Below are 17,180 nucleotides of genomic sequence, written 5' to 3'. Positions count from 1 at the left end.
AACTTCACTTTCATTTAATATTTACAGTCTTATGAGATAGGTGCTATTATTATCCTTGCCTTACATATGGGAATATGAAGCTCAGAAAATTTAAGTGGCTTGCCCAAGGTCTCTTAGCTAGTATGTAGTAAAGCCAATCTGGTAGCAGAACCAACTTCTTGACCACCATTCTGATTCAGTGTAAGGTATTTATGCATTTCTACCCTTTGATTCCTTTTGTTTTTCCCTCTCCTTTCTTAATACCTTCATACCTACTTCATTATCTAGATTCTAGCTTTTCTGACCCCAGACCTTTATTCATCTTTTGAAATGCCCTAGACATCGTCATTCCTGTTAGACAGCTCATGACGTTGCCAATTCACTTACTCCATCTACATTGGTCATACTTTCCAAACCCACAATTGTCAAAAATATTCATTTTTAAGGTGAGAGAGTTTTAATATTTATATATTGTAACTTATAATGTAATTTCTGGAGAGTTCCCTGATTGCCTAGTGGTTAGAATTCTAGGCTTTCATTCCAGGCCTGGGTTCAATCCCTGGTTGAGAAACATATCCTGCAGGCTGTGTGGCACGACCAAAAAAAAAAGTAACTTCTAAAAAATTCACAACATGCATGTCTATAATGAGAAGTTTCTCTGTACCTTCTAGAGTAGCAAGTAAGCTAATCTTATTAATTAATTACTTTAGTGAAACAGAATGATGTATAAATAGAAAATATTCCTAGAACTCCAAAAACATTCCAGAGCTGCATGTTGGAGAAAGTAAGGGCAGCATGTAATTCCAGAGCAAAGAACTCTAATCTCAGCTCTGTAACTTTGGAAGGTCACTATCACTTCCAAAAGCAATACTGACGGTTATCAGAATGAATGCGCCCATTCACACTGGGTGAATGTCAGAGTTTAACAGGATCTTCTGTGCCTGGTACTCTGTAAGCAAGTTAATTAACTCATCTCCTTTTTTGTAAATGCTTGATATTAAAACTTGCTTTCTAATAGTTTTGAGGAAAGAAGTAAACACCAAGAATCATTTGGAGAGCAATGACTTCAAGAGTTTTCATATCTAGAGGCTGGTAAATGTGGGTTGACTAGGAAGGAGTTGAGCATTTCTGGAAGTCTCTCCCATTCTTACAGGCTTCCAGGTGGCACAGTGGTAAAGAATCTGCCTGCCAGTGCAGGAGATGCAAGAGATATGAGTTCAGTCTCTGGGTCGGGTAGATCCCCTGGAGTAAGAAATGGCCATCCACTCCAGTATGCTTTCCTGGGAAATCCCATGGACAGAGGAGCCTGGCAAGCTATAGTCCATAGGGTTGCATAAGAGTTGACATGACTGAGCAACTAAACACCACCATCAATAGATATAATTAAGTTAAGGATCTCAAGATGAGATCATCCTGGTTTAATCAGATGGGTCCTAAATCCAATGATACATTGGCTTTATAATAGGAAAGAACAAAAAACACACTGGGCAGAAGGCCACGGAAAAGACAGAGGCAGAGACTGGAGTTATGCAACGACAAGCCAAGGAATGCCAAGGATTGTCTATAGCCACCAGAGTCTAGAAGAGAAGCTTGGAACAAATTTCTCCCTCAGAGCATCTGGAAGGAACCAAAATGTAAGAGAATACATTTCTGTTGTTTTTAAGCCATGAAATTTGTAATATGTTAACAGCAGCACAGGGAACTAATATACTTGGTATCTCTAGGGAATTGTTATTAATATTTTCAAAACCTGCCCCTTTCACTTTTCTTACAACAGACTGGGGAGAAGAAATAGAAAACAGATTACCTGGCTGAATAAGTACATCATTTTCCTTAGGCACTGATTCCGTTTCTGCTCTAGAGAATTCTGCTTCTCTGTCCAGATCTGCATTATCTTTTTTTGATAATCATCAATTCTCTTCAGCATTATGTAGAGGTTCTGGGTCTCATAACTTCTTCCAGTAATCTGGATGGCTTGTAATCGTTTAATTATGTTGTTTCTTGGAAAAATTAACAAGAATTAGGTTGATATTACTGACACTAACTCAGCAAACCTGGCCTCAGTTACTTTCCATTCTCACCTCATCCTTAGTAAGTAGAGATGGTAGAGGGGTGGCAGGCTTGCTTAATGTGACCATCATCTAGTTCCCTATATGACTAAACTTTCAAAACTCTATATGACTGTCAAATTTTTATTTAACTCTGCACAGAGTTTTTAGTGTTACAGTAGTATTGCTTATTATTTTTTAAAGAAAGTGAAGTTGCTCAGTCATGTCCAACTCTTTGCGACCCCAGGGACTGTAGCCTACCAGGATGGAAAATCTGTCCATGGGATTTTCCAGGCAAGAGTACTAGAGTGGGTTGGCATTGCCTTCTCTTAAAATACAGTAATATTTTAGTAGTGATATATATAAGACATATAGAAGGTATTTAATACCTTGAAAAAGACTGTCCTTGCCTTCAAAGCACTTACAAGCCAGGTTAGAAGACTCATAAGAATTAACTGTGTCAGAGAGAGAATGAAATAAATGCTAAATAGCAGTTGATCTGTTTGAGCAAAAAGGAAAACATAGTTAATTCTAACAAGAGGAATAAAGAAGGCTCCATAGGAAAATGCTAAATACGATCCGGAGGATGTAGTACTCTCTGTTTTTTTGTGCCACAACATTTGGGCCTAGATAGTTTTTTTGCCATCCCCATTCTACAGGAGAGGAAAAGGAATCTGAACAAGTTTTCAAAAGTCACATAATTAATTAATAACAGATTTGGGAAGCAAACCCAGATCTTTCTTCCCACAATAACAATATTTCTCCAAGTGTGGACCCTAATCACCTGGACTGATTCATCTTGTGGGGAGGAGGGAGAGTGGTACTCGTTGAATATGCAGATTCCAGGGTACCTCCCCAGACCTTTTGAATAAAAAAGCTTGGTGGTAGGCTTCAGGATCTGTATTTAAACAAAATCTTAGGTAAACCTTACAGCCACTAAAGTCTGAGAAAAAGGGGATGAAGAATTCCAGATTGAGGGAATACTATAAATACCGGCAAAACAATGAAAGTTATATTTTGGGAGTGGTGAATAGTATGGAACTTTTTAAACCGCAGATACGTGAAAGGATACATATTGGGGGATAAGACTGAAACAGCTGGTTTATGAAAGGCTTTAAAAAAAAGGTATGTTGTGGAGTTTGGATTTAGGGGAAGGTAGGCAATGAGAACACACTGAAGATGTTTTTCTAAATAAATGTGTTTTTCATATATAGAGGGGCTTCCCCAGTGGCTCAGTGGTAAAGAATCTGCTTGCAAGCAGGAGCTGCAGGAGATGCATGCTCAGTCCCTGGGAGGGGAAGAGCCTCTGGAGGAGGGCATGGCAACCCACTCCAGTGTTCTTGCCTAGAGAATCCCATGGACAGAGGAGCCTGGCGGGTAGGGAAGAGTCAGGCCAGAAATGACTGAAGCGACTTAGTGCAACACATATACATATATAGAGAGATTGTGGGGGGAAGGGAATAATGTTTAGGTTTCCTTTATGGGTTATAATTAATAGCATAGAATGTACTGTATATATGGGTCATTTAATAAATATATTAGCTTTCTAAGTTATTTCATTTAAAATTAATTTTCCAATAGCCTTAGCATTTTTTTTCATATTCCATAGGTGATTTTTATTTTTCTACTTCTATGATCATATTTATTACATGTGTTTTTTTCCAGTTTTCTTATTGAAAAGTATAGTTGATCTACAATGTTGTGTCACAGCAAAGTGATTCAGTTATTTATAAATATACATGTGTATAAATAGTATAAATATTATAAATGTATGTACAGTCTCTTTCTGATTCTTTTCCGTTATAGGTTATTGCAAGATATAAGCATAGTTCCCTGTGATTACATGTGTTTTTAATCACATGGAATCATACACATGCATCTCCTGCATCATTTCTCCATGTGTTACCAAATTCCTATCACATCCATTCCTATAAATAAAGGTGTTCTCAATTAACCAGTTGGGTAGCATTCTAATAACCATATTTCATATGTATTTGAGATATAAGTGACTGTGTATATTTATAATTGAGGTATTTTATATTTATATAAAATTGAGATATAAATTTAAACTAAGTTTAAGGTGTATAATGTGTTGATTTGATGATACATTTATATACTGCAATATGATTACCACTGTAGTGTTAGCTAATCACATAATCATCATTTCTTTCCTGTGATAAGAAAAATTAAGATCTGGTCTCTTAGCAACTTTGAAGTCTACAAGCATAGTTTTGTTTTGTTTTTTTTGCTGCACTGGCTCTTCATTGCAGTACATGGGTTCTTGGTTGCAGAGCATGAGATTCTCTAGTTGCGGAGCACTGGCTTAGTTTTCCCTCTGCAAGTGGAATCTTAGTTCCTGGACCAGGGACTGAACCTGTGTTCCCTGCATTGGAAGGTGGATTCTTAAACACTGGACCACCAGGGAAGTCCCCATAAATACAGTGTTGTTGACTATAATCACTATGCTATGTATTAAATCTTCCCAATAAGTCTTATTTTCCATGTCAAATCTTTCCTGCCATTTTTCTCTCTATTCACACAGTCTTTTAGACTTTTCCCATAGTTTTTCCTTATTGAAATTATATGTCCCTACTTGGAAAAGTTTGCAGTTTCATTTCAAACTTAGAAATTTTATTGTTTATGTGTTTTAAAATATAATTCAATATCTAATCACCCACTCCAATAGCAACCACTGAGGTGTCTCATTATTTAAAATTTTCTATCTAGAAACACTTTTGTTCATTTCTTTCTACCGCTTGTTCCCACTCTTTTAGCAAATTGTACTTATATTGGTAAAATACTGCCCTCATTCTAATAAATATTTTATAGTATTTGATATAGAATTATGATTCAAAGGAAGGTGCTTTAACATTTACTGAGCATCTACTATGCATCAATCATTGTGCTGGAGATGTTTCTATTTTAAAATTTATGTTAAATAAAACATTTTAATAGTTTAAAATATATTATTTCATTTAACCATCACAATCATTCTTTGAAGTATATATCATTACATCATCAGTTTTACAAATTTGAGTCAGCACATTAAAATCTTAGAGACGTTCAGAACTAGAAATTTGAACCAAGCTCTTCCTGACATTAAAGAGAAAATATGACTAAGATTTGGATATAAAACTATTACTACCCTCCTACACTGTCAATGGGGATGTAAATTGGTATAGACGCTATAGGCATTATGGAGAACAATATGGAGTTTTCTTAAAAAACTAGAAAGAGTTACCACATGATCCTACAATCCCACTCCTGGGCATATATCCAGAGAAAACTCTAATTTGAAAAGATACATGCACCCAGTGTTTATAGCAGCACTGTTTGTAGTAACCAAGACACGGAAGCAACCTAATGTTCATTAACAGATGAATGGATAAAGATGTGGGGTGTGTGTGTATATATATATATATATATATATATACACATATATATATGAATATTACCCAGCCATAAAAAATGAAATGCCATTTGCAGCATTTGGATGGACCTAGATAGAGATTATCATATTAAGTGAAATAAGTCAGACACAGAGAGATAAATATCATATGATATCATTTATATTTGGAATCTAAAAAAATAATACAGGGAATTTCCTGGTAGTCCAGTGATTAGGATTCTGTGCTTCTACTACAAAGGGCAGGGATTAGACTCCTAGTCAGAGAAGGCCAAAAAAAGAAAACAGATACAAATATACTTATTTACAAAACAGAAATAGACTCACAGACATAGAAAATAAACTTATGGCTACTAAAAGGGTAACCAGGGGGTGGGGGAGATAAATTAGGAGTTTGGGATTAACATATACACATTTACACATATATACACATATACACATTTGCCAACAAAGGTCCATCTAGTCAAAGCTATGGTTTTTCCAGTAGTCATGTGTGAATGTGAGGGTTGAACTAAAAAGAAAGCTGAGCACCAAAGAACTGATGCTTTTGAACTGTGGTGTTGGGGAAGACTCTTGAGAGTCCCTTGGACAGCAAGGAGATCCAACCAGTCCATTCTAAAGGAAATCAGTCCTGAATATTCATTGGAAGGACTGATGCTGAAGCTGAAACTCCAATACTTTGGCCACCCGATGCAAAGAACTGACTCATTTGTAAAGACCCTGATGCTGGGAAAGATTGAAGGCAGGAGGAGAAGGAGATGACAGAAGATGAGATGGTTGGATGGCATAACCAACTCAATGGACATGAGTTAGAGTAAGCTCTGGGAGTTGGTGATGGACAGGGGAGCCTGGAGTGCTGCAGTTCATGGGGTCACAAAGACTCGAGCATGACTGAGTGACTGAACTGAACTACACACATTACTATTTATGAAACAGGTAAACAAGGACCTGTACAGCACAGGAAACTATACTCAGTTTCTTGTAATAACCTATAATGGAAAAGAATCTGAAAAAGAATATATATATATATATATACACACACACATATATATATGTATAACTGAATCACTCTACAATTAATGCAACATTTTGAATTAACTATATTTCTGTTTTTAATAAATAAAAAGTTTATTGCTAAAGAGTGCTAACCAACATCTGAGCTGGGAGAGTTTTGCCTCAGAGCTGATGACTGCTGACTGATTAGGTAGTAGCTGCTGAAAATTTGGGTGGCTTTGGTGATTTCTTTTTTTAAAATAATTTTATTTATTTATTTATGGCGTGTTGAGTCTCCGTTGCTGCGTGGGCTTTTCTCTAGTTGCAGCAACGGGGGCTGCTCTCTAGCTGGAGTGCGTGGGTTTCTCACTGCAGCGGCTTCCTTTGTCCCTGAGCATGGGCTCTGGAGCTTGCAGCCTGCAGTAGCTGCAGCATGTGTGCTCAGTAGTTGCAGCTCCCAGACTCTAGAGCACAGGCTCAATAGTTGTGGTGTATGGGCTTAGTTGCTGCAAGGAACGTGGGACTTACTGGATCAAGGATCAAACCCATGTTTCTTGCATTGGCAGGTGGATTCTTTACCACCGAACTATCAGGGAAGCCCTGGCGATTTCTTAACATAAGACAACAATGAAGTTTGCCATATCATTGACTTGTCCTTTTATGGATGTCTTTTATGGATGATTTCTCTGTAGTGTGCAATGCTATTTGGTAGCATTTTACCCACAGTAGAATTTTTTTTTAAATTGGAGTCAGTCCTCTCAAACCCTACTACTACTTTATGAATGAAGTTTATGTAATATTCTACATCCTTTGTTGTTATTTCAGCAATCTTGTCAGCACCTTCATCAGAAATAGATTCCATCTCAGGAAAGCACTTTCTTTGCTCATCCATAATGCAGCTCCTCATCTGTTCAAGTTTCATCATGAGATTCCAGCAATCCAGTCACATCACTAGGCTCCACTTTTAATTCTAGTTCTCTTGCTATTCCCACCACATCTGCAGTTACTTCTTCCTCTGAAGTCTTGAACACCTCAAAGTCATCCATGAAGGCTGGAATCATCTTCTCAACTCCGGTTCATGTTGATATTTTGCCTTCTTTCTATGAATCATGAATGATCTTTTAAACAAAATATTTATTTTGGCTGCATTGAATCTTAGTTGCAGCAGGCAGGATCTTTGTTAGTGTATGGACTCTCTAGTTGTGACACGTGGGCTCAATAGTGGCGATACGCAGGCTCAGTTGCTCTGCAGTGGGATCTTAGTTCCCTGACCAGGGATCAAAGCTGCGTCCCCTGCATTGCAAGGTGGATTCTTAACCACTGGACTGCCAGGCAAATCCTATGACTGACCTTAATGGTATCTAGAAAGGTGAATGCTTTCCAGAAGGTTTTCAATTGACTTTGCCCAGATCCATCAAAGAAATCATTATCTATGGCAGCTACTGTATAACCTTATGAAATGTATAATAAGACTTAAATATCTTGAAAGGTAGAATTACTCCTTGATCCGTGGGTTGCAGAGTGAATACTGTGTTGGCAGGCATGAAAACATCATAAAATCATTCTGCATCTTCATTAGAGCTCTTGGGTGACCAGGCGCATTGTCAATGAGGAGTAATATTTTAATAATCTTTTATAAAAATAATCTTTTCTTCTGAGCAGAATGCTCAACATTCTGCTCAGAAAAATATTTAGTAGACCGTGTTGTCAACAGTTGTGCTGTCATCTAAGCTTTGTTGTTTCATTGATAGAACATAGGGAGAGTGGAATTAGCATAATTCTGAAAAGCCAAAGGATTTTTGAAGTGGTTAATGAGCGTTGGCTTCAAATAAAGGTCACCAGCTGCATTAGTCTCTACCAAGGAAGTCAGCCTGTCTGAAGCTCTGAATCCTTGAAACCAGGCATTGACTAATCCTCTGTAGCTATGAAAATCCTAGATGGCATATTCTTCCCATATAGACTGTTTTATATATATTGAAAATATGTTTTTTTTTTAGTGTCAGTTCAGTTCAGTTCAGTCGCTCAGTCGTGTCCGACTCTTTGCGACCCCATGGACTGCAGCATGCCAGGCCTCCCTGTCCATCACCAACTCCTGGAGTTCACTCAAACTCATGTCCATCGAGTCAGTGATGCCATTCAGCCATCTCATCCTCTGTCGTCCCCTTCTCCTCCTGCCCCCAATCCCTCCCAGCATCAGAGTCTTTTCCAATGAGTCAACTCTTCGCATGAGGTGGCCAAAGTACTGGAGTTTCAGCTTTAGCATCAGTCCTTCCAATGAATATTCAGGACTGATCTCCTTTAGGATGGACTGGTTGGATCTCCTTGCAGTCCAAGGGACTCTCAAGAGTCTTCTCCAACACCACAGTTCAAAAGCATCAATTTTTCAGCGCTCAGCTTTCTTCACAGTCCAACTCTCACATCCATACATGACCACTGGAAAAACCATAGCCTTGACTAGATGGACCTTTGTTGGCAAAGTAACGTCTCTGCTTTTCAATATGCTATCTAGGTTGGTCATAACTTTCCTTCTAAGGAGTAAGTGTCTCTTAATTTCATGGCTGCAATCACCATCTGCAGTGATTTTGGAGCCCCCCAAAATAAAGTCTGACACTGTTTCCCCATCTACTTGCCATGAAGTGATGGGACCAGATGCCATGATCTTAGTTTTCTGAATGTTGAACTTTAACACAACTTTTTCACTCTCCTCTTTCACTTTCATCAAGAGGCTTTTTAGTTCCTCTTCACTTTCTGCCATAAGGGTGGTGTCATCTGCATATCTGAGGTTATTGATATTTCTCCAGGAAATCTTGATTCCAGCTTGTGCTTCTTCCAGCCCAGCGTTTCTCATGATGTACTCTGCATAGAAGTTAAATAAGCAGGGTGACAATATACAGCCTTGACGTACTCCTTTTCCTATTTGGAACCAGTCTGTTGTTCCATGTCCAGTTCTAACTGTTGCTTTTTTTAATGTACCCGCCTTCATTATTTTAGCTATATCTGGATAACTTGCTACAGCTTCTGTATCAGCACTTGCTGCTTCACCTTGCATTTGATGTAATGAAGAGGCTTCTTTCCTTAAACATCATAAATCAACCTCTACTAGCTTTAAATGTTCTTCTGCAGCTTCCTCAATTCTTTCAGCCTTCATAGAATTGAAGAGAATTAGGGCGTTCATCTAGATAAGGCTTTCCATTAAGGGAATGTTGTGGCTGGTTTGATCTTCTATCCATACTACTAAAATTTTCTTCACATCAGCAGTAAGACTGTCTTTCTTATCATTTGTAAGATTCACTAGAGTAGCACTCTTGATTTCCTTCATGAACTTTCCTTTGCATTCACAACTTAGCTAATTGGTGCAAAAGGCCTAGCTTTCAGCCTTTCTTGGCTTTCAACTTGGTTTGCTTGCTAAGTTCATTCATAATCTAGCTTTTGACTTAAAGTGAGAGACTTGAGACTCGTCCTTCCACTTTAAAACTTAGAGGCCTTTGTAGGGTTATTAATTGGCCTAACTTCATTATTATTTGTATCTCAGGGGATAGAGAGGCCCAAGGAGAGGGAGAGAGATGGAGGAATGGCCAGTTGGTGAAGCAATCAGAACACACAAAACATTTTTCATTTAAATTTGCCGCCATCTTATGTGGATATAGTGAACCATTCCTTGAAACAATTACTCTTTTCACACACACACATACACACACTTTGCGTCTTGCTTCCTTTCTTTGTTCTGCTAGACTCTCTGCCTTTGCTGCCTTAATGACTCTCACTAGTTCTTTGAGACATAATTCAAAAGTCTGAACGCCTAGAAGCTTCACCTAACTCTCGTGTCTGCTCAGTCTTCTGTATGGAGTTGGTGATATACCATCATTGTTCTTTCCACCTCATACTATATAGTCATCTGTTTGTGTGATTGTTTCTGAGGAGACTATGTGTGCCCTCGAGGCAGAGATATGGAAGGATACAACATTTTTGTATCCTTTCACCCTCCACCCCCTGGGCCTAACTCAGTCCCTGTCATATTCTTAAAAATGTTGATGATGAACTAAATGATAAGTTAAATCCTATCTATCACTACCACATTTAGTATCTTTAAGAACTTTCTTCAATACATACGGAAATGAAATGTTTCATTATTAGCACATGGTATAATTTTATATCCTCTCCATCATTGCTTCTCAGGTATATTAATACTGATCATGTGGTAATATAACTCTAAAACAGTATTATAGTATTTAAATATGAAATATTTACTTACAGAGGCTCTACAAAAATGTCTTTATTCAAAAATAATTTATATTATTATAGTTTACATTTTCTTTCCAATACAATGTTACAGTCTTCTTGACTCAGCCATTTTTATTATGGAATTGTTCATCTGTCAGTATGTAATTCCTTGTTAGACTTGTTGCTGATTTGATCATTATAATATTAAATATTAAAGAAGAGCTTACTGAAAAATGAATGAATTGATCCTTGATGGGATTAAAGTTATGTGTATAAATTAAATATTATGATATGTTGATCTATCTATTTCAGTTTTTAAATGATTTTACCAAAACAGGTCACATCATGTCACTTAGGTCTTCAAAATCTTCAATAATTATAAACAAATTTAATTGCCATATAAAAATTAAATTGTCAAAGAATTTCCCACAAAAGCACCAAGTTCATATAGTATCATAGGTAAAATCTGTCAAACTTAAAAAGAACAGCTAATTTTATCATTAAATTGTTTTACAGCATAGAAAAGAAAGTTTTCACATTTTTAAAATGATGCCAGACTTAAAATTATACCAAAACTTAAAATTATACCAAAATTTGACAAAGAAAGCACCAAAAATAAATAAATAAACTACCAGTCAAACTTATGAATGGATATCAGTACAAAATAAAGTCCTAAATAAAATATTAGCAAATGTAACACACTCAAAGAAGGATACTGGGTTGGCCAAAATGTTCATTCAGGTTTTTCTGTAAGATACTGAAGAAAAACCCAATCAAATTTTTTGCCAACCCAATACAAATAGGATTTATTCTAAGGATGCAATGATAGTTTAAAACATTAGTCATATTAATAAATCTTAGGAGAAAATATTTTCTCTGATAACCATGAAAATGAAGTGCTGAAATCATATTTAACAAAATGTAATTTAATAAACTTAACAAAATTAAACATCCACTCTTGATTTTAAAGAAATAATGAAACAGGAGCTGAAGGATACTTCTTTAATATGATACAATGTATTTCAACCCAAAAGCCAGCATTTTTTAGTGACAGATACTAGAATGATGTCCTCTATCATCATTACATTTTTAATCAATTCATATTTACATTTTAGTAATTAGCAGTGAAAGAATGACTTACATTTTGGCATTCTGAGTTACAAAGGAATGGATAAAATAACTCCCCTCAAAATGAAATTGATTAAGGTTAAAGATGTTTTGCAGCTTTTTTAGAAAGTAAAATATAAATATAAACAATCCTTTTAAACATTCTTGAAGGTGAATTTTTCTTAGAAAAAAATAACATTAGGCCACGGAAGGGCACTACCAGCTGTTACTCTGAGAAAGTCAAATGAGCAAAGGTGGCCTGGTGGTGGTGGCCACATCACCAATATTTTTTAATACAGTTCTTAAGGTCCTAATCAATTCAGGCAGTCAAGAAACAGAAATGAGATATTTAAAAATTGGAAAAATCTAGATGTAAAAACATTATTATTTACGAGGGATATGTTTATGTAATTGGAAAACTCAAGAATATCAACTGAAAAATGATCACATGCTTTTGAATACAGTAAGATGGCTGCATATGAAATTGATATAGAGAAATCTGGCTTTCCTTTATATCAATAACAACCAGTTAGAAGATGTCATAGAAGGAGAGAGTCTGTTTATAACATCAAAAATAAAAACTACCAAGATATATACTTATGAAAGAATATTCAAGAGCTAGATGAAAACTTTAAAAACTCCAACAGAACACATACACACACACATACACACACACCCTGAACAGAAAAAAACGTATATCATTTTCTTGAATAGGAAGACTATGTTAGTAAAGATAAGCTAGGTTTTGCTGTTTTAGCAAATAATCCCCAAATCTCAATGATTATAAACAACAAAAGTTTATCTGTTGCTCATAGTACAAATCCATCATAGCTTTGCCGAAAAGAACTTCATTTTAGACTCTTAGGAACACAGGCTAACAGAACAGCCATCACCTTGAACACTATAGCTTATCATGCCAATGGAAAAGGAGACTCTAGAGGGTCTCCAACTGACAATGGCAAGCTTAGCGCAGAAAAGACACACATTAATTCTGCTCACATCTCAAGGACAAGTACTAGGAAACAGTAATAATAACTATCACAAAGACTCAGCATCATAAAAATAAAACTACAGCAAATAACAGTAATCCAAGTCTATGTCCCAACCAGTAATGCTGAAGAAGCTGAAGTTGAACGGTTCTATGAAGACCTACAAGACCTTCTAGAACTAACACATCCCCCCAAAAATGTTCTTTTCAACAGAGGGGACTGGAATGCAAAAGTAGGAAGTCAAGAGATACCTGGAGTAACATGAAAATTTGGTCTTGGATTACAGAATGAAGCAGGGCAAAGGCTAACAGAAAGAGGCCAAGAGAATGCACTGGTCATAGCAAACACCCTCTTCCAACAACACAAGAGAAGACTCTATATGTGGACATCACCAGATGGTCAATACTGAAATCAGATTGATTATATTCTTTGCAGCCAAAGATGGAGAAGCTCTATATAGTCAGCAAAAACAAGACTGGGGGCTGAGTGTGGCTCAGATCATGAACTCCTTATTGCAAAATTTAGATGTAAATTGAAGAAAGTACTTGTACTACCTGGGAAGCCCCAAAATACTAATAATCAACTATTAAAGTACTAAAAGAAATCTCAAAATAATTTTTAAAAAATATATTTCTCAGAGTGGAAAGGGCTTTTTAAAATAAGGCACAATGCATTATTGAAAATATTAATATAAACATTAACTCTTTATTGCCAAATTCAGACATAAATTGAAGAAAGTGGGGACAACCACTAGACCATTCAGGTATGACCCAAATCAAATCCTTATGATTATACAGTGAAAGTGAGAAATAGATTTAAGGGACTGGATTGGATAGACAGAGTGCCTGATGAACTATGGACAGAGGTTCATGACATTGTACAGGAGACAGGGAGCAAGACCATCCCCAAGAGAAAAAAAAAATGAAAAAAAGCAAAATGGCTGTCTAAGGAGGCCTTACAAATAGCTATGAAAAGAAGAGAAGCAAAAAGCAAAGGAGAAAAGGAAAGATACACTCATTTAAATGCAGAGTTCCAAAGAACTGCAAGGAGAGATAAGAAAGCCTTCCTCAGCGAGCAATGCAAAGGGAATAGAGGAAAACAATAGAATGGGAAAGACTAGAGATCTCTTCAAGAAAATTAGAGATACCAAGGGAACATTTTATGCAAAGATGGGCTCAATAAAGGCCAGAAATGATATGGACCTGACAGAAGCAGAATATATTAAGAAGAGGTGGCAAGAATACAAAGAAGAACTGTACAAAAAAGATCTTCATGACCCAGATAATCATGATGGTGTGATCACTTACCTAGAGCCAGACATCCTGGAATGTGAAGTCAAGTGGGCCCTTAGGCAGTATCACTGTGAACAAACCTAGCAGAGATGATAGAATTCCAGTTGAGCTATTTCAAATCCTGAAAGATGATGCTGTGAAAGTGTTGCACTCAATATGTCAGCAAATTTGGAAAACTCAGCAGTGGCCACAGGACTGGAAAAGGTCAGTTTTCATTCCAATCCCAAAGAAAGGCAATGCCAAAGAATACTCAAACTACTGCACCATTGCACTCATCTCACACACTAGTAAAATAATGCTCAAAATTCTCCAAGACAGGCTTCAACAGTATGTGAACCATGAACTTCCAGATGTTCAAGCTGGATTTAGAAAAGGCAGAGGAACCAGAGATCAAATTGCCATCTGCTGGGTCATTGAAAAAGCAAGAGAGTTCCAGAAAAACATCTATTTCTGCTTTATTGACTATGCCAAAGCCTTTGACTGTGGGGATCACAATCAACTGGAAAATTCTGAAAGAGATGGGAATACCAGACCACCTGACCTGCCTCCTGAGAAACCTGTATGCAGGTCAGGAAGCAACAGTTAGAACTGGACATGGAACAACAGACTGGTTCCAAATAGGAAAAGGAGTACGTCAAGGCTGTATATTGTCACCCTGCTTATTTAACTTCTATGCAGAGTAAATCATGAGAAACGCTGGGCTGGAGGGAGCACAAGCTGGTATCAAGATTTCCTTGAGAAATATCAATAACTTCAGATATGCCAATGATACCACCCTTATGGCAGAAAGTGAAGAAGAACTAAAGAACCTCTTGATGAAAGTGAAAGAGGAGAGTGAAAAGTTGTGTTAAAGTTCAACATTCAGAAAACTAAGATCATGGCATCTGGTCCCATCACTTCATGGCAAATAGATGGGGAAACAGTGGAATCAGTGGCTGACTTTATCTTGGGGGGCTCCAAAATCACTGCAGATGGTGATTCAAGCCATGAAATTAAAAGCCATTTACTCCTTGGAAGGAAAGTCATGACCAACCTAGACAGCATATTAAAAAGCAGCGACATTACTTTGCCAACAAAGGTCCGTCTAGTCAAGGCTATGATTTTTACAGTAGTTACGTATGGATGTGAGAGTTGGACTATAAACAAAGCTGAGTGCTGAAGAATTGATGCTTTTGAACTGTGGTATTGGAAAAGACTCTTGAGAGTCCCTTGGACAGCAAGGAGATCCAACCAGTCCATTCTAAAGGAAATCAGTCCTGAATATTCATTGGAAGGACTGATGCTGAAGCTTAAACTCCAATACTTTTGCCACCTGATGCGCAGAACCGACTCATTTGAAAAGACCCTGATGCTGGGAAAGATTGAGGGCAGGAGGAGAAGGGGATGACAGAGGATGAGATGGTTGGATGGCATCACCAACTCAATGAACAAAAGTTTGAGTAAACTCCGGGAGTTAGTGATGGACAGGGAGGCCTGGTGTGCTGCAGTTCATGGAGTCACAAAGAGCTGGGCACTACTGAGCGACTGAACTGAACTGAATATAAACATATAAAAATATAAATTATTTAGAAAGCAAAACCCACCAAAAGGAGAGTCTAAACACAAGCGGGGAAAGTTTTGTAGTTTATATCACAGACAAGGGTCTAATTTTCTCAATATTTGAACAGGTCCCAGAAATCAATTAAAAAAGCAACAGAAATAAAACCAAAAATAAACAATTGGGACCTAATTAAACTTAAAAGCTTTTGCACAACAAAGGAAACTGTAAGCAAGGTAAAAAGACAGCCTTCAGAATGGGAGAAAATAATAGCGAATGAAGCCAACTGACAATTAATCTCCAAAATATTGAAGCAGCATATGTAGCTCAATACCAGAAAAATGAATGACCCAATCAAAAATCGAGCAAAAAAACTAAAGAGACATCTTTGCAAAGAAGACAAATGGCTAATAAACACATGAAAAGATGCTCAACATCACTCATTATCAGAAAAATGCAAATCAAAACCACAATGAGGTACCATCTCAGGCCAGTCAGAATGGCTGCTATCAAAAAGTCTACAAACAATAAATGTTGGAGAGGGTGTGGAGAAAAGGGAACCCTCTTACACTGTTGGTGGGAATGCAAACTAGTACAACCACTATGGAGAACAGTGTGGAGATTTCTTAAAAAACTGGAAATAGAACTGCCGTATGACCCAGCAATCCCACTTCTGGGCATACACATTGAGGAAACCAGAATTGAAAGAGACACATGTACCCCAATGTTTATTGCAGCACTGTTTACAATAGCCAGGACATGGAAGCAACCTAGATGTTCATCAGCAGACAAATGGATAAGAAAGTTGTGGTACATATACACAATGGCGTATTACTCAGCTATATCAAAAAAAGAACACATTTGAGTCTGTTCTAATGAGGTGGATGAAACTGGAGCCTATTATACAGAGTGAAGTAAGTTAGAAAGAGAAACATCAATACAGAATATTAACACGTATATATGGAATTTAGAAAGACAGTAACAACAACCCTATATGTAAGACAACAAAAAAGACACAGATGTAAAGAACAGACTTTTGGACTATGTGGAAGAAGGGGAGGGTGGGATGATTTGAAAGAATAACACTGAAACAAGTCTGTTACCCTATGTAAAACAGATGACCAGTGCAAGTTCAAAGCATGAAGCAGGACGCTCAAAGCTGGTGTTCTGGGACAACCCAGGGGGAGGAGTCGGGAGGGAGGTGGGAAGGGGCTTCAGGATGAGGGGACGCATGTGCACCCATGGCTGATTCATGTCGATACATGGCAAAACCACCTTGATATTGTAAAGCAATTAGCCTCCAATTAAAACTAATTAATTAATTAAAAAGCAACTTGATAACCCAGTTGAAAAATGGGCAAAGTATTTGAATAGGATCTTCACAGAAAATAAAATACAGATGGTTCTTAACTCTATGAAAAGATGCTTAACTTCAACCTATAATAAAAGTAATGCAAATGAAAGGATGAAAGTGCCATATTTCATCTATTACATTGACAATGAACAAAAAAGTTGATAATATTTGTGGGGAAATACTCTTTTATAATACTGACCGATACATAAATTGTTCCAACCTCTTTGGAGAACAATTTGACAAAAATTTATCAC

The 17,180-nt window shown here is 37.1% G+C and overlaps 1 protein-coding gene across 1 annotated transcript in view; it reads right to left on the bottom strand.

Moving 5' to 3' along the window:
• The window catches only part of FAM186A (family with sequence similarity 186 member A), a 77,119-nt gene that overhangs the window by 5,042 nt on the left and 54,897 nt on the right, over window positions 1-17,180 (bottom strand). Inside the window, exon 5 of the mRNA XM_070789128.1 lies at window positions 1,787-1,979. Coding sequence (XP_070645229.1) covers window positions 1,787-1,979 — 193 coding nt within the window. The remainder of the gene's footprint in view (window positions 1-1,786; window positions 1,980-17,180) is intronic.

The sequence above is a fragment of the Bos indicus genome, chromosome 5, assembly GCF_029378745.1.
Source record: "Bos indicus isolate NIAB-ARS_2022 breed Sahiwal x Tharparkar chromosome 5, NIAB-ARS_B.indTharparkar_mat_pri_1.0, whole genome shotgun sequence".
NCBI lineage: Eukaryota > Metazoa > Chordata > Mammalia > Artiodactyla > Bovidae > Bos > Bos indicus.
The sequence above is the reverse complement of the archived record's forward strand: the minus strand, read 5'-3'. Positions and strand labels throughout refer to the sequence as shown.